At 44.9% G+C, this 24,865-nt stretch overlaps 1 protein-coding gene across 2 annotated transcripts in view; it reads left to right on the top strand.

Moving 5' to 3' along the window:
- The window catches only part of LOC126259964 (muscle, skeletal receptor tyrosine protein kinase-like), a 725,418-nt gene that overhangs the window by 549,308 nt on the left and 151,245 nt on the right, over positions 1 to 24,865 (top strand). For both annotated transcript variants that reach the window (XM_049957079.1, XM_049957078.1), the window contains exon 4: positions 16,659 to 16,847. In XM_049957079.1, coding sequence (XP_049813036.1) covers positions 16,659 to 16,847 — 189 coding nt within the window. The remainder of the gene's footprint in view (positions 1 to 16,658; positions 16,848 to 24,865) is intronic.

Here is a 24,865-nt window from a genome sequence, read left to right on the forward strand (position 1 = left end):
GCAAGATCTTTGAGCCCAACTTTCCCCTGCGCTTGTTTTGTATTGCTCTTCTGAGGTTGTGCAGAGTTTGGCAATACCTTTGAGAGTTTACTGTAGAGCCTCTTTCCAGGAAATCCACAAAAATCGCACCTTTTCTGACCCAAAAGAAGAGGTAACCACGTGGTTGAAGGAGCAGGGGGCCGAATTTTACGACGAAGGAATTTCCAAGCTCGTCCATCGCTACGATAAATGCCTTGATTTAAATGGCAACTATGTAGAAAAGTAGTATTTAAGTGTGGCTTTCATCTGCATATAATAAAAAATTTCTAATACTTTATTTATTTTTATTTCCAAAACGTAATGTACTTTGTGGATAGCCCTCGTATAACTGGGTTCATACTGCCAAGCTCTTTGTAAATTTTACTCGATTTTGTAATTACGGAAATAATAACATACCTTCTCAATCTGTGAAGTTTCATTTCGTTTTCTCCTGGGCGCTTCACCTTTTTCGTCAGGTAGTGTACGTGGTCGATTTCGGGTCTAAATTACAACGCGACTATGTACTCACATTGGGTTTATATCATAACGTCGTTTCCTGTTATGTACATCAAAAAATAGTCACAATTGTGCATGCCTTTAGATAACTCTTAGTTTTATAAGTACCTGTCTCTGTCGGCTGGAAAGTGATTAATTAATTGAATGTACAGAAAGTTTGAAATGCGAAGTTTTTTGTTGCTTTGACTGCGCGTATGTATACTGGATTACTAGTTTCTATGGGACTAACCTATCATCTTCAGATATATACAGCACAGCATGATTTCATAACCCATATTCTGTGGATCTGAAGATGACTGTTTAGTCCTGTCGAAACTAGAAACCCAGTGCATATACACGCGGTCATGACAATAAAAAAATTATCATCTAAAGCTTTATTTACACTGAACTACTTACTCTATGTTATGTTCGACTACATAAATTCAAATGAGAGTGAATATTCATTGTAGAACACCATATTGCGGTAGAAGAGGGCTATTTGCGACATTTCCCGTACTTTATTTAAATGTCTCCACACTGATACACTAAAGAACGATATGTGTCATAATTTGCCTTACCTCTACATTACTTAGTTCCAAGTGAATAGAAGTCAACAGAAGTAGGAAAACTTCCAGCCGCTGGTGGTGTTTGGTGTCCTAGCACTGCCAGCGTTACGGATTTAATAATACGAGGTGTGGCTAGAAAAAAACCGGACTAGTACTGGTGAAACAATAAAACGAATGCAATAAGGCTGAAAGTCGCGTGGCCTGTCACGTGACTCTCGCTCCGCCTACTGCTCGAGTTTCATCTACCTCCTGCACTCAGTCTGCCCGTGGCGTCTGTTTTAAGTAGTTGACGTTTTGTCTGTGCGTCGGAAAATGTTGAGTGTACGGAAAGAACAGCGTGTTAACATCAAATTTTGTTTCAAACTAGGAAAATCTGCAAGTGAAACGTTTGTAATGTTACAACAAGTGTACGGCGATGATTGTTTATCGCGAACACAAGTGTTTGAGTGGTTTAAACGATTTAAAGATGGCCGCGAAGACACCAGTGATGACACTCGCACTGGCACACCATTGTCAGCAAAAACTGATGCAAACATTGAAAAAATCGGTAAACTTGTTCGACACTTTCCTTGTCAACTCCTGTAAACTGAGACACTGCTCTGATTGTTAAACGGCGATCTTGTCGAACAAGTTAACCGATTTTTTCAATGTTTGCATCAGTTTTTGCTGACAATGGTCTGCCAGTGCGAGTGTCATTACTGGTGTCTTCGCGGCCATCTTTAAATCGTTTAAACCACTCAAACACTTGTGTTCGCGATAAACAATCATCGCCGTACACTTGTTGTAACATTACAAACGTTTCACTTGCAGATTTTTCTAGTTTGAAACAAAATTTGATGTTAACACGCTGTTCTTTCTGTACACTCAACATTTTCCGACGCACAGACAAAACGTCAACTACTTAAAACAGACGCCACGGGCAGACTGAGTGCAGGAGGCAGATGAAACTCGAGCAGTAGGCGGAGAGAGAGTCACGTGACAGGTCACGCGACTTTCAGCCTTATTGCATTCGTTTTATTGTTTCACCAGTACTAGTCCGGTTTTTTTCTAGCCACACCTCGTAGCAGTATTATGTCTGGAACTGCAGTGGTGAGTGGGAAGTGAATATCGTATTTTGTTCTCAGTCGTGTTTATTTCAACGTGTATGATGAACAGATTCGTGATCTATCATGGTAGAAAGCCATGACTCTTTGGAAAAGGTCAGAAATAAGGAACATCATTAACATTTTAGCCGAGCACTGACTTCGAGAACTGACACGAAACTGTGAGTACTACTCGTATTATGAAAACGATTACGTCAGTAAGACCCTTTCAAGAATTATTTAAGTTTTCGTTTTCCTGTATCAATCTTCTGCTATTACACTTCTGCTTTCGTACACGTACGTGCAGTACCAGCGTGTTATCGGTTACCATGATATTTTGCGAAATCAGTTAGCGTTATTTATTGATGTCATTTTTTTAGTGTTTATTAGTATCTGTTAACTACATGTGCTGTTGTTTCTTGATGCAGTGCAGACCGCACGAACACCATATTTGATCTTACAACTAAAAATGCAGATACAGTTGTGAGTGTAATAGAATTTATGAATCCTGAAAGGTAGCATTAACGCACTAGGGTATCGTATCTGAAGTGTTGCGCCACATCAGGAATCTTTTTTCCTCGTGTGTCGAGTGTACAAAAGTTAATGAAATCGCGGTTATTTACAATTCCGAAAGACGTTGCAGAGTAGGATTTCGAGTTCGATACGGTCCGCATACACATTTATGAATAAACACAGCTATTTGTTTTGAATTTACAGGTAAATGTACTGATGTAATTACCACTACGTATGGAAAGATTAAACTTGCTACCCTGAATAATGAGCTGGATTTACAACGATATGTTTCAAACAAAAACATAATTAATAGCATTTCATATCACAGCGCGGCAGTGCAATGTTGATGCCTGAAACGTTATTCGTGTGTACCCTGTAAACTGTCCGACTAAAAAGAATTATTAGGTTTCTGAGTTAATTGAACTGCTGATCTTGAAATATGAAAGAGAACTTCTGTATACCCTAACCTTATCTTACTGGAAATGCGATGCACTTTACTCTTTATTTTACAATGTGAAGTACCAATATGAATAACGTTCTGAGTCATTAAAGAAATCTCTGAGGAATGACTCTGATGGTGTTTTAACTGCTTGTTGAGGTATCAGGAAATCGTTATGAGAATGTACTCTTGTTCTGAAAGTTACTATTACGAATCCTACAGCTCGGCGAAAATGGTCTTCTGCTGTTCGCTGTAGGGCACAACTCATAAATATATTAGAATACTCGTAATGGACCGTTTGTATTTCGTCCAGGCAGTACAAGAATAGACACTGGATACTGGTAAGTACTTTCCGTCCTAGAAAAAAGTTGAAAAAGAGGAAAACACTTTCTCCCAGAATAGTTGGCTCTGAGCACTGTGAGACTTAACATCTAAGGTCATCATCCCCCTAGAACATAGAACTACTTAAACCTAACTAACCTAAGGACATCACAAACATCGATGCGCGAGGTATGGTACCCTGGTACCCCAGGGAAGGACCCTTGCGATTAATGTTGTACGTTAATGACCTTCCAGACGATATTAATATTAACATCAGGCTTTTTGTACATGATGCAGTTATCTATACTGAAGTACTATCTGAAAAATATACTACAATCCTCTACGTATCGCTCACATAAGGATCATAAGAATAAGATTGGAATAATTACTGCTCGCACAGAGGCATTCAGACAGCCATTCTTCCCGTCGGGAAGGTGTTGTCGTTGAGTGACTGTAGGAGGGTACAAGATGACTTGGACAGGATTTGTGATTGGTGTAAAGAATGGCAGCTAGCTCTAAATATAGATAAATGCAAATTAATGCAGATGAATAGGAAAAATAATTCCGTATGTTTGGATACTGCATTAGTAGTGTAGCGCTTGACACAGTCACGTCGATTAAATATTTCAAAATGGTTCAAATGGCTCTGAGCACTATGGGACTTAACATCTTAGGTCATCAGTCCCCTAGAACTTAGAACTACTTAAACCTAACTAACCTAAGGACATCACACACATCCATGCCCGAGGCAGGATTCGAACCTGCGACCGTAGCAGTCCCGCGGTTCCGGACTGCAGCGCCTAGAACCGCACGACTACCGCGGCCGGCGATTAAATATTTGGGCGTAACATTGCAGAGTGATATGAAGTGGGACAAGCATGTAATGGCAGTTGTGGGGAAGGCGGATAGTCGTCTTCGGTTCATTGGTAGAAGTTTGGGAAGATGTGGTTGATCTGTAAAGGAGACCGCTTATGAAACACTAATACGACCTATTCTTGAGTACTGCCCGAGTGTTTGGGACCCCGATCAGGTCGGATTTAGGGAGGACATAGAAACAATTCAGAGGCGGGCTGCTAGGTTTGTTACTGGTAGGTTTGATCATCACGCGAGTGTTACGGAAATGCTTCAGGAACTCGGGTGGGAGTCTCTAGAGGAAAGGAGGCGTTCTTTTCGTGAATCGCTACTGAGGAAATTTAGAGAACCAGCATTTGAGGCTGACTGCAGTACAATTTTACTGCTGCCAACTTATATTTCGCGGAAAGACCGCAAAGATAAGAGAGATTAGGGCTCGTACAGAGGCATATAGGCATTCATTTTTCCCTCGTTCTGTTTGGGAGTGGAACAGGGAGAGAAGATGCTAGTTGTGGTACGAGGTACCCTCCGCCATGCACCGTATGGTGGATTGCGGAGTATGTATGTAGATGTAGACGTGTTCCGTACGTGACTGTAACAAGAAGAAACACTAATAATTGGTACAGAGGGACGTACCACCTATACCCTCTGCCATGCACCTCACGGTGATTTGCAGAGTGTAGGTGTAGATGTATATGTACCAGATCGTTTAACTTCCAGAATTCAAGAATTATCAGGCTGACTGTAACAGTGCAGCAAATTAGCCCCACACAATAACTTAAGAAGCATCTACTCGATAGAAATACTCGCACCCGAATGTCCTACGTGACTTGTTAACCGTTCATTATCAAAATCCCGAGATAAGTGCTGCGCACTACAGAGCGCATAGCTTCTCTCTCCCAATCCAAATTGGCGTCTGCCCATTATGAACAAAAAAAAAAATTCCATAGCATGTTAAGAGGAAATTGCCATCAACATAAAGAGCAGTGTGAGGACCGGTGCGTTGGTTGGCCAGGATCTAGTGCCTCCACCAATCGTTGAACCAGAGTGCACAGTTACTGATCGGCTCGGCTTTTACAGCTTAAAGAAAACTCCGAAACACGATATAACTTGAATTTTTCGAAAATATATGTTATATCCATAGAGCGACCAAATGGAGTGATATTCGTAATTCATTTGGCTCTATTGATATAGTGGAATAAGTATGGAGATAGGGATTGTTGCTTTTTCACTTTCTACACTCTTTTACTTTATACTGAAAGTCTTTACTGGACACCAATGAAGGCGAAACTACTCCCATTTTTTTAAAAACCGTCAGTAGCGCCTCCTTATCTTCTCCTTCGATGTGCGGTATTCCCGTAACTTTGTCCCTAATTTTCGTTTCAGTGGCCGCGCGGGATTAGCCGCGCGGTCTAAGGGCGCTGCAGTCATGGGCTGTGCGGCTGGTCCCGGAGGAGGTTCGAGTCCTCCCTCGGGCATGGGTGTGTGTGTTTGTCCTCACGATAATTTAGCTTAAGTAGTGTGTAAGCTTAGGGACTGATGACCTTAGCTGTTAAGTCCCATAAGATTTCACACACATTTTTTTCGTTTCAGTGTCTCTGTCCTCTTTTGAAACACATCCAATTCTAGAATGAGATTTTCACTCTGCAGCGGAGTGTGCGCTGATATGAAACTTCCTGGCAGATTAAAACTGTGTGCCCGACCGAGACTCGAACTCGGGACCTTTGCCTTTCGCGGGCAAGTGCTCTACCAACTGAGCTACCGAAGCACGACTCACATCCGGTACTCACAGCTTTACTTCTGCCAGTACCTCGTCTCCTACCTTCCAAACTTTATAGAAGCTCTCCTGCGGACCTTGCAGAACTAGCACTCCTGAAAGAAAGGATATTGCGGAGACATGGCTTAGCCACTGCCTGGGGCTAAGCCATGTCTCCGCAATATCCTTTCTTTCAGGAGTGCTAGTTCTGCAAGGTCCGCAGGAGAGCTTCTGTAAAGTTTGGAAGGTAGGAGACGAGGTACTGGCAGAAGTAAAGCTGTGAGTACCGGGCGTGAGTCGTGCTTCGGTAGCTCAGTTGGTAGAGCACTTGCCCGCGAAAGGCAAAGGTCCCGAGTTCGAGTCTCGGTCGGGCACACAGTTTTAATCTGCCAGGAAGTTTCATATCAGCGCACACTCCGCTGCAGAGTGAAAATCTCATTCTGGAAACATCCCCCAGGCTGTGGCTAAGCCATGTCTCCGCAATATCCTTTCTTTCAGGAGTGCTAGTTCTGCAAGGTCCGCAGGAGAGCTTCTGTAAAGTTTGGAAGGTAGGAGACGAGGTACTGGCAGAAGTAAAGCTGTGAGTACCGGGCGTGAGTCGTGCTTCGGTAGCTCAGTTGGTAGAGCACTTGCCTGCGGAAGGCAAAGGTCCCGAGTTCGAGTCTCGGTCGGGCACACAGCTTTAATCTGCCAGGAAGTTTCATATCAGCGCACACTCCGCTGCAGAGTGAAAATCTCATTCTGGAAACATCCCCCAGGCTGTGGCTAAGCCATGTCTCCGCAATATCCTTTCTTTCAGGAGTGCTAGTTCTGCAAGGTCCGCAGGAGAGCTTCTGTAAAGTTTGGAAGGTAGGAGACGAGGTACTGGCAGAAGTAAAGCTGTGAGTACCGGGCGTGAGTCGTGCTTCGGTAGCTCAGTTGGTAGAGCACTTGCCCGCGAAAGGCAAAGGTCCCGAGTTCGAGTCTCGGTCGGGCACACAGTTTTAATCTGCCAGGAAGTTTCATATCAGCGCACACTCCGCTGCAGAGTGAAAATCTCATTCTGGAAACATCCCCCAGGCTGTGGCTAAGCCATGTCTCCGCAATATCCTTTCTTTCAGGAGTGCTAGTTCTGCAAGGTCCGCAGGAGATCTTCTGTAAAGTTTGGAAGGTAGGAGACGAGGTACTGGCAGAAGTAAAGCTGTGAGTACCGGGCGTGAGTCGTGCTTCGGTAGCTCAGTTGGTAGAGCACTTGCCCGCGAAAGGCAAAGGTCCCGAGTTCGAGTCTCGGTCGGGCACACAGTTTTAATCTGCCAGGAAGTTTCATATCAGCGCACACTCCGCTGCAGAGTGAAAATCTCATTCTGGAAACATCCCCCAGGCTGTGGCTAAGCCATGTCTCCGCAATATCCTTTCTTTCAGGAGTGCTAGTTCTGCAAGGTCCGCAGGAGAGCTTCTGTAAAGTTTGGAAGGTAGGAGACGAGGTACTGGCAGAAGTAAAGCTGTGAGTACCGGGCGTGAGTCGTGCTTCGGTAGCTCAGTTGGTAGAGCACTTGCCTGCGGAAGGCAAAGGTCCCGAGTTCGAGTCTCGGTCGGGCACACAGTTTTAATCTGCCAGGAAGTTTCATATCAGCGCACACTCCGCTGCAGAGTGAAAATCTCATTCTGGAAACATCCCCCAGGCTGTGGCTAAGCCATGTCTCCGCAATATCCTTTCTTTCAGGAGTGCTAGTTCTGCAAGGTCCGCAGGAGAGCTTCTGTAAAGTTTGGAAGGTAGGAGACGAGGTACTGGCAGAAGTAAAGCCGTGAGTACCGGGCGTGAGTCGTGCTTCGGTAGCTCAGTTGGTAGAGCACTTGCCCGCGAAAGGCAAAGGTCCCGAGTTCGAGTCTCGGTCGGGCACACAGTTTTAACATCCAATTCTATTGATGCAGCTCTCCACGCTAGCTTACCCTGCATAAGGCTCTTCATCTCTGCCTATCTACGGCACCCCACATCTATTTCAAGCTGCTTACTGCATTCAAGCTTGATCTCCCTGTACCATTTCCAACAGCTGCCAAATATATACGCTCACTTCCCTCCAGTACTAAGATTCCTTGATGCCTCAAAATGTATCCTGCCAACCAGCCGCAATTCATTTTTCCGCCTTTCGATACAATATCTCCTCAACAGTTATTTTAACTACTTGTATAATCTTTGGCATTCTTCTGTGGCACCACATTTCAAAAGCTTTTATTCCTTTGTTCTCTGAGGTGTCTATTGTCCTTGTTTCACTTTCGTACAAGGCTACACTCGAAACAAATACCTTCATAAAGTGCTTCCTAAGGTTTAAATCTCATTTTCGCTGTCAAAAAATTTCCATTTTTCAAAAATACTTTTTCTCCTATTGCCATCTACCTTTTATATCGTTTCAACTTTGGCAATCATCAGTTCTTTTGTTGCTCTACCTTCAAAACTTTCCACTACTTTCAGTACCTCATTTTATAATCACCTCAGCATCACCTGATTTTATTGCACTCCTTTCCATTACACTTGTTTTACTTTTGCTGGTGCTCATCTTATAAGCTCTTTCCAAGACATTATCTGTGAATGCCGTATTATGATTCTTGGTCGGCGTAGCCGCGCCTACCGAGTGTTTAAACCCTCCTTGCAAGCGCTCTGTCGTTGCATTTGTGCTTTAAAAATGACGGGCTGTTCACCTGAAGAAATAACTGCAGTCGTTGAAGACGTCAACCGGTTGCACTCCCATAAGTTGTTTGAAGACTATCCACTCCGTTTAGCTGTTCTTCTAAGTCCTTTGCCGTTCCTGACAGAATTACTACGTCACTGGTAAACCTCAAGTTTTAAATTCTTCTTCTTGAACATTACTCCTTCGTTTTCTTCACAGCTTGCGCAGTATAAAGATTGAATAACATTGTGAATGGCCTTCAACGTGTCTCATTACCTTCTCAATTACGTCTTACCTTACATGTTCTTCGACACTAATAACAGCAGTTTCATTTCTTTTCAATTCAGAATTTCAAGGAATGTAGCACAGTCAACATCGTCAAAAAGGTTTTTCTAAATCTACAAGTGTTACAGGTTTGCCGTTCATCAGTCTCTCTTTTAAGGTAAGTGACGGAGTCAGTACTGTCTCACGTTGTCTTGAACCAAAACTGATCTTGTTCGAGATCGATTTCCTATCTTTTCTTTTTTTGTGTTCTGCAAATAATTGGTGTCTGTGTTTTGTAACCATGGCTTATTAAGCTGACATTTTTTCTTGTAAATTTCACTCCTTTTACCACAGGCTTTGTTCGGAATTGGAATTATTACGTTTTTCGATTGTCTCATATTTCTTCCATTCGAGGTGGAAATCTTTCATTGTAGCAGAGATAAAATATGTTTTGTGTTAGGATCGGAAGCTTCTGCGGCGATCCGCTTTCAAGGGCTTTGGTAGACGTTGTCACCCCACAGCACCCCCTATGCCTTTCAGCGAAGCTTGGTGGGTCAACGGGGACTGAAAGCGAAATTACACGTCGATCCTTTCATCTCGGAGGACAAATACCCCCGCTAAAGCAAACAGAGGAGTCGCGCTGGATGGAGACATCGCCCAGAGGCAGCGCTTTGCAGAGGTGTCACACGCTGTGGACTGGCGGTGTCAGGTCTCCGTGTCCAGTCCAGGAGCGCAAAGCACTAGGCGGTACTCACGCGTGCGTAAATATTTTTGTGAACGCGGAATGGTGTCAGCTACGTCATCATCAGCATCAGGGATTAGTCTTACAAGACTGTTTCTTTTTCAATGATATTAAAATTGGTTTCTCCATTTTCTCTACGTTTCGATATGGCTTTGCAATTAATTTTGGATGTATAAAATGTTACCTAGTAAAATTACAACACCGGAAAGGGCCTGAAATAACGAAATTTCACTTACGGTAACTAAAACAGGACAAATAGATGATTAATGATGTGCATGACAGGGATGTATAGAGGGTGATAAATTTTATTTGTACCTGAGCAGTCGACGCACGATTCAGTTGCTCTGTGTCAGCCTCAAGGGAAAGAAACACTTTCTGCTGCTAGTATTGCTATAGAGTTTTCCTTGGTGGAGAGGCTGTACGTTTAGTATCTCGAGGACAACTAATGAGGTTCTTGAATAAAGAACCAGAGGGAGAAAAGATACAGGCCACATACCAGTGTGTACCATTGTGTATTGTTTATTATACCGGGGACGAGGAAGAGTCTTCTTCCCGCCGTAGCCCTCAGCAGCAGTCCCCCTACCACACCGAACCCAGGGTTACTGTGCGGTCCGGCCCCCAGTGAACCCCGGATGCCCCCCCCCCCCCCCCCCGGGAACATCTCATACCAGAATACCAGACGAGTGTAAACCGAAATGTTTGCGCGGTAGAGTAGCGAAGATGTACGCGTACATGGAGACCGTGTTTGTGCAGCAATTGCCGATATAGTGTACCTGAAGCGGAATAAAAGGAACCAGCCCGCATTCGGGAACCGGCACGCCTTCCCACTGGGGAAGCAGCGCGTTAAACCGCGCGGCTAGCTGGGCGGGCTGTCTGTACCATTGGTTTCAAACCTTTTAGAGAGCATTAACCCTGAACATCAGATGTCGTCGAACAAGTTTGGCAATTAATTAAACATTTGGATGAAAAATATTAATAACCGTATTTATAAAGTGAAAAATCATTTGTAATAATTACGAAATGCTCAATCAAATGAAACGTGTTTAGTACGTTTTCCACTGAACTAAGAAATAATGATTCAATAGGATGTCTTGTTCTGATAATTTCCCAGAATCCTATTTTATATTTCGTTTGGTGCGCGCCATTGCACTTCTGAAGTCGTGCTCGAAGTTCATTTAGTTTTTCACTCGTTTTCATTGCTACCGCAGTCGAAAGTCTACTTTCAATCCGTAAGTTGTTTCAAATGGAATCTGTGTTCATAAGAGTTCTTCCAGTAATAGCAATAGCTTCTAATTACACATATTTCACCGAATTACAGCTGACTCTTTTTGCGAAAATCTTTTTATAATGTGTTAACTTCTCGTGGTTCAAGAAACAGTACTTCTGCCCGAATCTCATTATTCGAAAATATTCCTTCGTTCACATAAGCTGGTCTTAGAATTTATATACTAATGTGTAAATTTTCCAGAACAGAAAAAGTGCTACTGTTAGAACTTTTTACCGATGGTGAGTGATAAATACTACCACTGGAGGAAGAGCGAGAAAACATATAAGTGTAAAAGTCGTCTAGAGTGCTCAGAGTGCGCTTGGTAAACTAAATCAGTTTTCAGGGTGAAGTTTTCAATTCGTATGAAAATGAACATTTACAGACAGTGTGACCAGTTTTTACGCTTGACATTGGGACATAATCTTTTAGCACAAACACCATCCAAAATTTGAGGTGGTTCATTGATCAATGGAGAGATGAATGTTTCAAAATACTGTGAGAGGCAGGAATGTCAATAATGGATTAGGGGACATACCTGAAAGGAAGACATGCTGAAAAAGTGATGGCAGGATTTAACCAAAAAGATGGATGGTATATGCGCAGGGGAAGTTCTTTTTGGATTCCAGGAAATAAGAGAAGACTGAGGACACAAAGTTATGAAAGGTAGGCAGACGACATTAGATGTGCTGCAGCAACAGGGATAGTATCACCGGAGATCGCAGTGCGTGGAAATGTATGGACGATGCTCTAATCTAGGGCCGGCCAGAAATTCTGCACGCTTGCGGTGCCCCTGCACATGTGCAACTTCCGGGTCACAGCGTGCACGCCGCAGCCGTCAGCGTTCATGTAGTGCATGTTTCTACGCACAGATGTCGCTTTATCCACTTGCTGGGATACTCTGTACCGGTGCATTCTAGTGCTCTTTACACAGCTTGCAAGCCAACCATGGGAAGGTATTTCGCGTACTAAACATTTAAAATACTATCACAGTCTACTCACTGATACGTCTACTTTTATGATAACAGTTTAACCCAGTAAGACAAGTAATACAGTTAACAACCGTGGGTTTTTATTAAGGCAGCTTGACTGACGGCACGTAAATACGAGTAATGTTTTTGATCTAGTATTTAAGAAAGAGAGCACTTAGCGAATTCCAACGAACCTTATTCATGATTTCAAATAACATTAAACTAATGCAAGGTTTCCTATAACTAATTCTCGGTGCCCTCAGTTACACCCACATAATTCATGTCTCACTGACCTCTGAACAGAATGATAAACGCAGACTTCTCGATGATCACCTGTTACTTTTAGCCCTTCACATATTAAAAAAAAACCTAAATGTAAGTATACATTGGAACAATCGGTTTAATGACCAACTTTCCTGATAATAATGTAACATGGAGCAGAATGAGGCACTAATGCACAGTTACTAAACAATTTTTAATTATGAAAGGAATAAGTCCAAACACGTTTATCACTGGTCATGAGAAATGATAATCGAGTTGATGTGTCTCATCCATTTTCTTAAGGACATTTAATTTTGCTTGCCGTTCTTCACTCTTGAGTACAATACACTCGTCTTTGTGATATGTATTTTAGTGTCTTTCAATTGAAAACTTACGCTGGCCGCCTATTATTAGGCGGCATAGCAAACACAGTTTTCACCAACGGCTACAAAAAAGAATTGCGGTTCCCAGTCATTTTTAAACGACTGAGAACATAGATATCCCGTCCTTTGCTTTTTCACAGTACCTGCCATTTCTCAGTACTTCTCTGTTAAGGTTACGGTTACCAGGGGTAAACGAGACTGGGTATGTTGCGCTCTTGCTTGTACCACATAAACAGGGAAGTGGAGCCGCCGCCGTTCATTTAGGACACATGTCTAATAACAGATGTCGCTATCGCTCGCTGTCGCACACGTGCGTACATGTGCAGCACTTGCGCACGTCTGTTCACTGTGCAGCGTTTGGCCGGCCCTGTTCTAATCCATCAGTAGCTTCCAAATGTCTTGGGTCTGACCACATAGTTCAGATCCCTTAAGCAAATAAAACTGCAGACTATTATTTCCTGGCTTCAATACATTGTCCTACGATCCGTGTAACGTCGCAACGTCAGTGTCATTGGTTCGTCCATAATTCATTTTGTCAGGCTTATTTATTTCCCTGTGTATTTCACGAACTACTGCAAGCCTTTCTAATTAATGATAGTTGGGTGACTTCGCTGTCAGGTGTCTTAAGGGTAACTGTCACGTGTGGGTAACTGTGCTGAGTGCGTTTATGTCCTCGGGTCTGTTTGTTCGGCGATGGTGATTTCACTACGTGGATAGTGGTGGCCAGTTGGTGAAGGGAGAAGACAGATGTCACGTTCAGACTCAAAGAGAGGATCACGGGCTCATGGCCCCCTGCAGGGAACACTTCGCTAATACAATGTTTTCTATTTCCAAAGTTTTTTGGCAAAGTCTCGATAGTAATTTTGGATGAAAGGTGCAATACATGTTAATGGCTATCAATTGAAATTTTTACTTGCACGCCTGAGGGGTAGCCCACTCGCCTTGCTTTCCTGCCTGTCTCGCAGCATGAAATCCTCTAACCAGCTAGGGAGCACATGCACAGTTTGACCTTATCTGCAGGCAACAGCAAATGTTCCTGATACGTAGGATGATGAGTCAGACAAGACAGAAAGGAAAATGTCGTGGTATAAAAAAGACTAACGAAAAGATTGACCGTTCCCAAACGTAGAGGAAAACAACGGAAACAAACACCAGTCTGCCCATTTCCACGCTTGCACAACCACTGTCTGATGAACTGGAAATTAGAATCGTAGTGCTGAGTGAAATGTTGATAATTTTTAGGGCGCATTTCTATTTTACATCACGTAAACTATGACGCTGTAAAAGTTGTGAATGTTGTTTCGCATTGTAGCTATCAAACTAGTAGCATGACTTTCGTAATTCTTTGATTTTATGCTATGGAGATATAGTAAGTGCTGACGGAGATAAGTTATTATATTAACAGATTTTACGTACCTTATTTTTATTGTAATTACAATAGTAGGCATCTGTGGCATGTTAAAACTTCGAGTAATTGTACTTTGTGCTGGACGAGAGAGAGTTGGAGGGAAGAGACAGAAATTGTGCACGTTGTGCACAGTAAAAGTAACCAACATACTGAAGAGCATAAAAAAGCTATAAAGAACTTTATGTGTCACTCTCATGCTGCCTCCCGCTTAGTCACCACAGATGGAAGAGATTTTGAAAATCACCCTAAGTCACAAACAAACTGCTACTCTCGCCAGAACCGCTGCCAATAGATGTAACGGGGGATCGAAAAGTTTCAGTTAGGTGTCTATACAAGTCAGAATCGGTATGCCAATCAGTCAAAATTATCGTGAATATTGAGGCAATCACCCAGTCAATGTACGAGTTGCTGCGTGAAGGAGTCTACAGCTGTCTGCAGCACATCCTCATGCAACAACAAAAAAAAATGGTTCAAATGACTCTGAGCACTATGGGACTTAACATCTGTGGTCATCAGTCCCCTAGAACTTAGAACTACTTAAACCTAACTAATCTAAAGACATCACACACATCCATGCCCAAAGCAGGATTCGAACCTGCGACCGTAGCGGTCACGCGGTTCCAGATTGTAGCGCCTAGAACCGCACGGCCACACCGGCCGGCCCTCGTGCAACAGAAATCGTCTTTCTAAAGGGACGGAAGGCATGATAATGTCGTGTGGGATCAGAACTACAGGGCGGGTGCATGAGTGTCTCCCATTTGAATTGGCGTAAATTCTCCGTTACAACATTTGCGATATGAGAACGTGCATTATCATGAAGCAACACGGAACTTGGAGCGGTGGTTTCCGAAAGACATGCTGCCCCACATACATTCTTCATTCTCCGATGGCTGTCTGCCAGTGTTTGCTGGCCGCTGTGGTCAAGCAGTTCCAGGCGCTTCCGTCTGGAACCGCGCTGCTGCTACGGTCGCAGGTTCGAATCCTGCCTCGGGCATGGATGTGTGTGATGTCCTTAGGTTAGTTAGGTTTAAGTAGTTCTAAGTCTAGGGGACTGATGACTTCAGGTGTTAAGTCCCATAGTGCTTAGAGCCATTTGAACCATTTTTTCTGCAAGCTTTTATTCTATGGCAACCAAGATGTAGTAACAGCACGTTGGTCCTGTTTGGATACACTTGGTAATAACATCGCTAGTGGTCAAGTTTTCGTATTTACTGCACGCACGTAGGAAAGACACGGATGCTACACTAATCCATTGCCTACATGCCGTAGTTTATATACTCGCATCGGAATCTTGCTACAAAAATGGTTCAAATGGCTCTGAGCACTATGGGACTTAACTTCTGAGGTCATCAGTCCCATATAACTTAGAACTACTTAAACCTCACTAACCTAAGGACAGCACACACATCCATTCCCGAGGCAGGATTCGAACCTGCGACCGTAGCGGTCGCGTGGTTCCAGACTGTAGCGCCTAGAACCGCTCGGACACCCCGGCCGGCAATTGTGCTACATTGCTTATATGTTATAACATCACATTCAAACGGTAACTTTTGAGTTGTTTTTATAACAGGCTAATGAAGAGAGAGGATATGAGCAGCCAGTTGGTGAAAGACGACAGCCAGTTGGTTAGGTTAGTGGACTGTTACAGTCGGCTCTTAAAGTAATGGAGCAGATTTAGTCCATTGATGAAGAAAAGGGTAGATGTAGCAACTGCTGGAGTGAAAGGCAGTGGTTGTGGAGGTGCAGAAGGTGCTGTCAATAGGTGAAGTTAATGAAATGAGTGGGTGGCTGTAGCTACCTGTTGAAGTAATGGGGGATATTAGAGAGTAAATGTAGCCAGTTGGTGAGGTGAGTAGGCAGATGGCCGGCCGCTGTGGCCGAGCGGTTATAGGCCCTTCAGTCCGAAACCGCGCTGCTGCTACGGTCGCAGGTTCGAATCCTGCCTGGGGCATGAATGTGTGTGATGTCCTTAGGTTAGTTACGTTTAAGTAGTTCTAAGTCTAGGGGTTTTATGACTTCAGATGTTAAGTCACATAGTGCTCAGAGCCGTTTGAACCATTTGAGTTGGCAGATGTGGCCAGCTGGTGAAGTAATGGGACATAATTATGCATTTAGTTGTTGAACTGAGAGGGTATATGTATCCAGATGGTGGAGTGAAAGGCCGTTTTGTAGTGGTACTGCAGGAACTGTCAGTTGACGAAGTTAGAAGGTAGATGTAGATCATTAGTGAAGTAGGTGGGCAGAGACAGCTGCCTGATGAAGTAATGGGGGACATGTAGCCAGTTGGTGAGACAGGGTAGATGTAGCCGGCTGCAGACGATAGAGAGTAGGTGTAGCAGTTGGTGAGTAGACAGATCGAGCCAGCTGATGAAGTAATATGCCGGCCGAAGTGGCCGTGCGGTTAAAGGCGCTGCAGTCTGGAACCGCAAGACCGCTACGGTCGCAGGTTCGAATCCAGCCTCGGGCATGGATGTTTGTGATGTCCTTAGGTTAGTTAGGTTTAACTAGTTCTAAGTTCTAGGGGACTAATGACGTCAGCAGTTGAGTCCCATAGTGCTCAGAGCCATTTGAACCATTTTTTGATGAAGTAATGGGGCATAATTAGTTAGTTGTTGAATTGAGATTATGGATGTAGCCAGATGGTGGAGTGAAAGGCAGTGGTTGTGGTGGTGCTGCAGGTGCCGGACAAGATGACGAGCGAGGTGAGCGAGGCGCCGTGGGACGGCGGGGTGCTGGCGGCGTCTCTGTCACTGGGCCTGGTGGTGTTAGTGCTGGGAGCCGCCGTCGCCTGCCTGTGGAGGCGCCACCAGCTGGCCAGGTGTCTCGCAGCCCACGGCAAGCACCGCGCTGCCGCCACCTGCTCCACGGTGAGTACTGGTAGACGCCGATTGTACCACGTGCTCAGCATTTTGGCAGTACTTCCTCTAAAATACATCTACTTCTTCAGTTTGGCTCTGTGATCCCCCCGATAAATTCTCAAGTATCCTGCGTGACAGTTGCTACATACTGACGGCATAACCTTTTGAGTCATCAGGCCGAGTCATAATCCTCTTCAAACTTTTCCAAGTTTCGCTCAGCTGGTGTCTCCTTCAGGATTCCATTGGTGTCCTGGTTGGCTGAAAATTGCCGAAAGGCAGTGTCGCGTTCACTAATAAAGTGCTATACAGGGTGTTACAAAAAGGTACGGCCAAACTTTCAGGAAACATTCCTCACACACATATAAAGAAAAGATGTTATGTGGACATGTGTCCGGAAACGCTTAGTTTCCATGTTAGAGCTCATTTTAGTTTCGTCAGTATGTACTGTACTTCCTCGATTCACCGCCAGTTGGCCCAATTGAAGGAAGGTAACGTTGACTTCGGTGCTTGTGTTGACATGCGACTCATTGCTCTACAGTTCTAGCATCAAGCACATCAGTACGTAGCATCAACAGGTTAGTGTTCATCACGAACGTGGTTTTGCAGTCAGTGCAATGTTTACAAATGCGGAGTTGGCAGATGCCCATTTGATGTATGGATTAGCAAGGGGCAATAGCCGTGGCGCGGTACGTTTGTATCGAGACAGATTTCCAGAACGAAGGTCTCCCCACAGGAAGACGTTCCAAGCAATTGATCGGCGTCTTAGGGAGCACGGACCATTCCAGCCTATGACTCGCGACTGGGGAAGACCTAGAACGACGAGGACACCTGCAATGGACGAGGCAATTCTTCGTGCAGTTGACGATAACCCTAATGTCAGCGTCAGAGAAGTTGTTTCTGTACAATGTAACGTTGACCACGTCACTGTATGGAGAGTGCTACGGGAGAACCAGTTGTTTCCGTACCATGTACAGCGTGTGCAGGCACTATCAGTAGCTGATTGTCCTCCACGGGTACACTTCTGCGAATGGTTCATCCAACAATGTGTCAATCCTCATTTCAGTGCAAATGTTCTCTTTATGGATGAGGCTTCATTCCAACGTGATCAAATTGTAAATTTTCACAATCAACGTGTGTGGGCTGACGAGAATCCGCTCGCAATTGTGCAATCACGTCATCAACACAGATTTTCTGTGAACGGTTGGGCAGGCATTGTTGGTGATGTCTTGATTGGGCCTCATGTTCTTCCACCTACGCTCAATGTAGCCCGTTATCATGATTTCATACGGGATAGTCTACCTGTGCTGCTAGAACATGTGCCTTTACAAGTACGACACAACATGTGGTTCATGCACGATGGAGCTCCTGCACATTTCAGTCGAAGTGTTCGTACGCTTTTCAACAACAGATTCGGTGACCGATGGATTGATAGAGGCGGACCAATTCCATGGCCTACACGCTCTCCTGACCTCATCCCTCTTGACTTTCATTTATGGGGGCATTTGAAAGCTCTTGTCTACGCAACTGCGGTACCAAATGTAGAGACTCTTCGTGCTCGTATTGTGGACGGCTGTGATACAATACGCCATTCTCCAGGGCTGCATCAGCGCCAGAGGGTGCAGGGTGGATGCATGTATCCTCGCTAACGGAGGACATTTTGAACATTTCCTGTAACAAAGTGTTTGAAGTCACGCTGGTACGTTCTGTTGCTGTGTGTTTCCATCCCATGATTAATATGATTTGAAGAGAAGGAATAAAATGAGCTCTAACATGGATAGTAAGTGTTTCCGGACACATGTCCACATAACATATTTTCTTTCTTTGTGTGTGAGGAATGTTTCCTGAAAGTTTGGCCGTACCCTTTTGTAACACCCTGTATACCATGCGCTCTCTGGAGAAGTGCATTTAAGGGATGTAAAACTATACTAGTAAAAAGGTCATTGTCATTGGGTAAATACTGAAAACATATACTGTAAGAGAAGGTGAATTCATAATTTTTGTAATACCGTTTCGGTTGCTGTGTAGCTGTTTATGTTCCTCGCTCACCATCGCTGGATATTCCATTCTAGGAGGCAGTCACGAAGACGTTAGTCTGTTGCCGCAATCTCTATTGAAATTTTACTCACTCTTCGATATTTCCACTGCTTCACCAATTTTACTTCCATTTATATTACTATCTGTGGCGACCACTCATATCTGGATTGTTAAAATCCAGGATCTGGTCACATCCTTCTTGGTGCTGTCATTGATCATTTTGCTTGCCGCCGTTCATGCTGTTTAACGCGTTCTTTTATTGCTCGTTGAATCTTGGCGACATGTACTTTGCCACAACGACTCTTCACTCCAGAAACTCCCGCATTGTGGAGGCGGTCGGGAAATTTGGATGTTTTGTATCCCGCATGGAAGGCGGTGCGTGGGTAGGAGCAGGAGCGGGAAAAATGCGTCGGTAGTGCATGCAAGTAAAAGTGGTTTACTGAAGCCTGAATACATATACAGAGGCATACGTAACTTGTACAGATGAGCACAGTCTCAAGCAGAAGCTAAGTTTCCCGGCCGTCTGCTTTTGATCAAATGGGAGAATCTGGAGAAGAGCTCATAGACCACCACAGCACCGGCTAGAGGGCGCTGTCGTCGGTGTCTGTCGTAGTGCCAACTTCAGAACTTTAATACGCCGTGGGATCGTTGCTATCGATACCACAGGTTGTAAGGCGGAAGAAGTCTTATCTCGCGATTGAGAACTGTAATCCTTAGATCATTCTTGCGAATATCTATTTTCCGTATTTACCCAATGACGACGATGCACCAACGGTAGTCTGAAGATTTTAACCCAGTAACCCCATTTCTGCGGAAAACCGAGGATAAAATATCCTTTTATAGGTCATAGGAGCAAAATGGAAGTACGTCGGTGCATTCTAGTGATAGTAATTAAAAACTAAACTGCTACTACAGAATGGTGGTAAATTCTTACAGATAGGGGCAGTTGGGAACTGTGAAGAGGCTGCAGCTGCTGGAGCGTATGAAGGCTCAAACTAAATCGGCCGTACGTGGTAACAGACAAATTTTATGGGCAGATTTGGTGAGACGCTATGGTAGCCGTCCGACTTAAATAACTGGAGCCGTTGTCAACTGAGTGGATGGCCAAGAGGGTGATTCTTCCAGCTGAGACTGAAAGTCACCACGTCTTCTCTCAGACAGAGATAATCCTGTGGCACCACAGTCCTAACCATCGAAACTGCGAGTTTCGCTGTATCACTAATAGGTATTTAGGAGAGGAAATGAATTACCGAATAAAAAAGATTCAAGGTGCCATTTAAAACAGTCATACCGCTGTTCATATCTTTGTAAGGTAATCATGCTGATTGATATCCCCTTGATGACTAAAGAACATTTGCTTGAAACATTTTTGCAATTTGCATCTGGACAAACAGTTACTTAGGGTGGTTAAGATAAATGGGATACCCTGTATATATAACACCGACTTTCTGTTCGATTAACGCCTTCCAGCTGCCTTTTCTATCAGCTCTTACAATTTTTTTTCTTCTCAAATTTCACTGAAAGTTTCGTAAGACCTGCACTTCTAACCTTCGGCTGTTTGGTCGAATTTCCTAAAACTGTTCAATTATCTTCAGAAATGCTTTACACATCTCTTAAATGTGCGGATCAAACGTTGCGTCGTCATTCCTATCCAAATCGGAGATGTCAAAAAATACCCCATCCCTCCTCCACTTCCTACGCTTCTTATCCTACCCCAGTAAAATATTAATGCTACCTGGGCTGTGCTTACCACTCCAAAATGTATTCGAAAAGCCGAAACTCGGGCTGTTACAAGTCCAAAACTGCCTCCCGCCAACGCAATTCACAATACTCTATCCGCCTTCGGTTGCGAAGAGTTCTACATCGTTTTCCATTCCAAAAGCTTCTTGTCCTTTCCTATCTTTACTGGAATCTCAAAGATATGCATTACAGCAATCGTCACCTAACCACTGCCATAATTAATGTCACTCCCGCTTAACACCAACTACTTCCATCGTCATCAGTGTTTAAAGAAATATAATGAACGAAAATTATCGATTACGGTATTTCAGTCTCTTTGATAAGACGTAAAATTCTACTCTCAGAAACGCTGACGACTTTCGGCGTTGTAGAACAACCAGTATTGTATTTTTTTAAGTTTCGACAGCAACTTAGTTTCGCCTATGCGTCGCAGATATTTTATACTAATTAACGGTTTCGGACAGGTACAAACAAGCTCTCTGGACAAAATATTACCCGCCCTTTGAAAGAGCACACAAAATATTACCTGCTCTATGGAAGAGTAGTCTGGTTGCTTTGGAGTGGTGCACATCCTGTTCAACTGAGACCAGTCGCCCATACCCCCCCCCCCCCCCCAGCACCACCACCCACGCCAACGTTGACGTAAGTCCTAACAGTGCAGTGGTGTATTTTCGCCAGTCGGATATGTGGAATCAACGCAGAAATGTGAGTCGACTTCGAAACGTGAACCGAGCGAGGTGGCGCAGTGACTGGCACACAGGACTCGCATTCGGGAGGACGACGGTTCAGACCCGCGTCCGGCTGTCCAGATTTAGGTTTTCCGTGATTTCCCTAAATCGCTCCAGACAAATGCCGGCATGGTTCCTTCGAAAGGACACGGCCGATTTCCATCCCAGTCCTCGACACAACCGAGCTTGTGCTCCGACTCTAATGACCTCGATGTCGACGGGACGTCATACCCAGTCTTACTTCTTCCTTCCTTCACTCGAGACATGAGAGAGTGACAGAAGGGAGCTATAGTTTCTGGACATGTCCGCTGCGGGGACGTGAGTAAAGTTGCTACATTTGTTAATCAACGTGTATTGTACAACTTGTCTACAAAATGGAAATGAGCGTTTGGCTTCATTGGCCGGGAGGCCCCTTGCGGGGCAGGTCCGGCCGCCTTGGTGCAGGTCTTATTACATTCGATACCACATAGGGCGACCTGCGCGCTGGATAGGGATGAAATGATGATGAAGACAGCACAACATCCAGTCCTTGAGTGGAGAAAAATCTCCCACCAAGCCGGGAATCGAACCCGGGCCCGTAGGACGGCAGTCCGTCACGCTGACCACTTAGCTATCTTTTTTTTCTGAAACCGGCGGTTGTGTTGATGGAAATGGAAATGAGCATTCGGCGTCATTGGCCTGGAGGCCTCCTCCGGGGCAGGTCCGGCCGCCTTGGTGCAGGTCTTATTACATTCGACGCCACATTGTGCGTCCTGCGCGCCGAAAGGGGATGAAACGATGACGAAGACAACGCAACAACCAGTCCCTGAGCGGAGAAACTCCCGGACCCCGCCGGGAATCGAACCAGGGCCCGTAGGACGGCAATCCGTCACGCTGACCATTTTTTTTTTATGGCAGACGCTCTATCCATCCTTTTTTTTCCAATGTCAGGCTTACCACCTTGGCTGACATACATTTTGTTGTACTACCGCATAAATTGTGTCTACAATGTCCATATGTTGACAAATAGTGGCTAATTAGAAAATTAATTAATTAAGGAAATGAAGAAAACTGAAAATGCCCAAATGAAAGACAGGAAGACATTGCGGATAGTACAGATACAAAAGAAACATGCTCCTGTTGCAATGAAATGAAATTCGTGTCGGGGGCGACACCTGCTCTCGACCCGACGTTCGATAGAGCAAGAGAGCCATCTATCGGCTCGTTCCCCAGACATTGGTGTAAGACTGGGTCGTCTTCTCGAAATTAACTAAGGGTCCGTAAGTGTGATCGATGTCTATCTCGGCTTCTTCGTCTATCTCATCTCTCACCCGTCACACCCCATCTGGCCGGCGGGTCGGTAAATGTAAGTCGCAAGTAATTAGCGAAGTCTTGCCCATATCTCTTATGCTGTTGCAACTTCGTGTGTCCATCCAGGAAAAAATGCCAAAAATCAATTTTATCCTTTTCCGATTCGTTATACACGTAGCCCACCACCATTCCCCGTACCCACGTCACTGCATTGGTTTTTTGGACCGGAAAATAAGATACTTGGGGGAAAAAAGTGTGTCTGACGAAACTGTGTGAGGGTCGGAGCGTAACAGGAACACCAATATCTGTTGTGCCAAGTGCCACACTGGAGCCGTCCAACTACATGCTAAACGATGGTCATCAGTGTCCACTGTTTCGCAGCCTAAACATAGTGGAGTGTCTGCCAAATGAATCGCGTGCCGCCGTTGATTCGTTGCGAACTTCCTATTTACCACCACATACCAAGTTGAGCGTACCGACGTTGGGAGGTAAACGTTCCGTATAACGCGCCATATCTGTCGCCAGTTCTTGTCTGGGTACTTCTTTTCCAGGGTATTCCTGGGGCACCGGCGCAGTAAGAGTTGGTATACATCTCGCGTCGTCGGTAGTCGTGTTGTTGGGAAGGAATCTCTGACATAGCTAAGATCCAAAAAAAAAAGACTTGAAATGTGACAGCTTCGGTGAAATGTGCCCCACATTGACTGGGGGCAGCATTGAAGTGGGCGCTCGTACATCGGCCAACGCACCCGAGATATTGCGAAATTGACCGCGCCACTGTCGGAAAATCATACTGACGAATAACGCCCGTGCCTTTTCATATACGTTCACTAGACCAAGTCCACCCTCTCCAGATCTTAGCGTAAGCGTTGTGTATTGGGTCTTAAACAGGTGTCCCACACTCACGTAGGTTCCGAAAGTTGCTTGTATCCGTGATGCCATTGTGCGCGTTAAAGTCAGGACGTGCGCTACGTGAGTGAGTCTCGGTGCTAGGTATACGTTAACATAGGTCACCCTCTGAATCATATCCAACGCCCTTAATTTCTGTAACATCACCATTGTCCGCATCAGCTTCAATATGCGTCGGTAGTTATACGCTGCTGTCCGCTGCACATCCGTGTGGAACGTAACACCTAGACATTTTATGGTCTTAATTAACATGAGCGGGCCTTCCTCCCCCGATTGTAATCCTCGACCGACATTCACGCAGCGCGATTTCTGTAGATTAAGCACGCTTCCTGCCGCCATCCCGTATCGCTGTATCCATGCCAACGCCGTACGTACTTCGTCGCCTGTCCTTGCCACCAGCATCACATCGTCAGCATAAGCGCGGCAATGAAAGGTCAGTTGTGGCAACGGCATTCCCTCCAACCGTCTTCGGAGACCATATAGAAAGGGTTCCAAAGCCATTGCATACAAAAATATCGAAAGGGGGCAACCTTGACGAACTGACCTTGAAATAACAATGTAGTCAGTGCCCCGTCCATTCACCGAGACCTTCGATCGCACGCCGTGTAACAGTCGCATGATCACTAGAATGAAGGCCTGTGGGATTCCCAATCTGCCCATCACCGCATTCAAAAAGGTATGACCCACTCTGTCGAACGCATGATCGAAGTCAATAGCGACAAGTGCCCCACGCACTTGTCATGCCGCTGCTAATGCGATGATATCTCTGTAGTCACCGAGCGCCGTATGTACTTTACTCTTACCGCCGAGGCAAGTTTGATCTATGAGGAGTCTATCAGAAATTGAAGACCGTAGGCGGGCCCCAAGGATGCGCGCGAAAATCTTACAGTCGCAGTTCAAGAGAGTGAGTGGCCTATAATCTCCTGGCCTTCTGCCACCGCGTGGTTTGGGTATTGGGATGATGATACCCACCGTGAATTCGGCAGGTATCTCAGTCTGTGGTAACAGGAGTTCGTTGTACATCTGAATCCAGGTCCGTCCCATGAGGTAGACAAAGGCACGGTAAAATTCAATTGGGAAGCCGTCCTGTCCTGGGGACTTGTTCGGAGCCCCCCTGGCAATTGCATCTGTTAGCTCGTCCTCTGTTATTGCTGTGATGAAAGTCTCTGCATCCAGTGGTGGTCCTCTATCTGGCATTTCCGAGATGACATCATGTAGGGTCTCGTGGTTCACTTGTACAGGTCCATATAACTGGCGGAAATAGTCAGTAAACACATGAGCAATATCACGCTGGTTCACAACTTGCTGGCCAGTTTCAGAGATTAGTTC

The sequence above is a fragment of the Schistocerca nitens genome, chromosome 5 (genome assembly GCF_023898315.1).
Source record: "Schistocerca nitens isolate TAMUIC-IGC-003100 chromosome 5, iqSchNite1.1, whole genome shotgun sequence".
Taxonomy (NCBI): Eukaryota; Metazoa; Arthropoda; class Insecta; order Orthoptera; family Acrididae; genus Schistocerca; species Schistocerca nitens.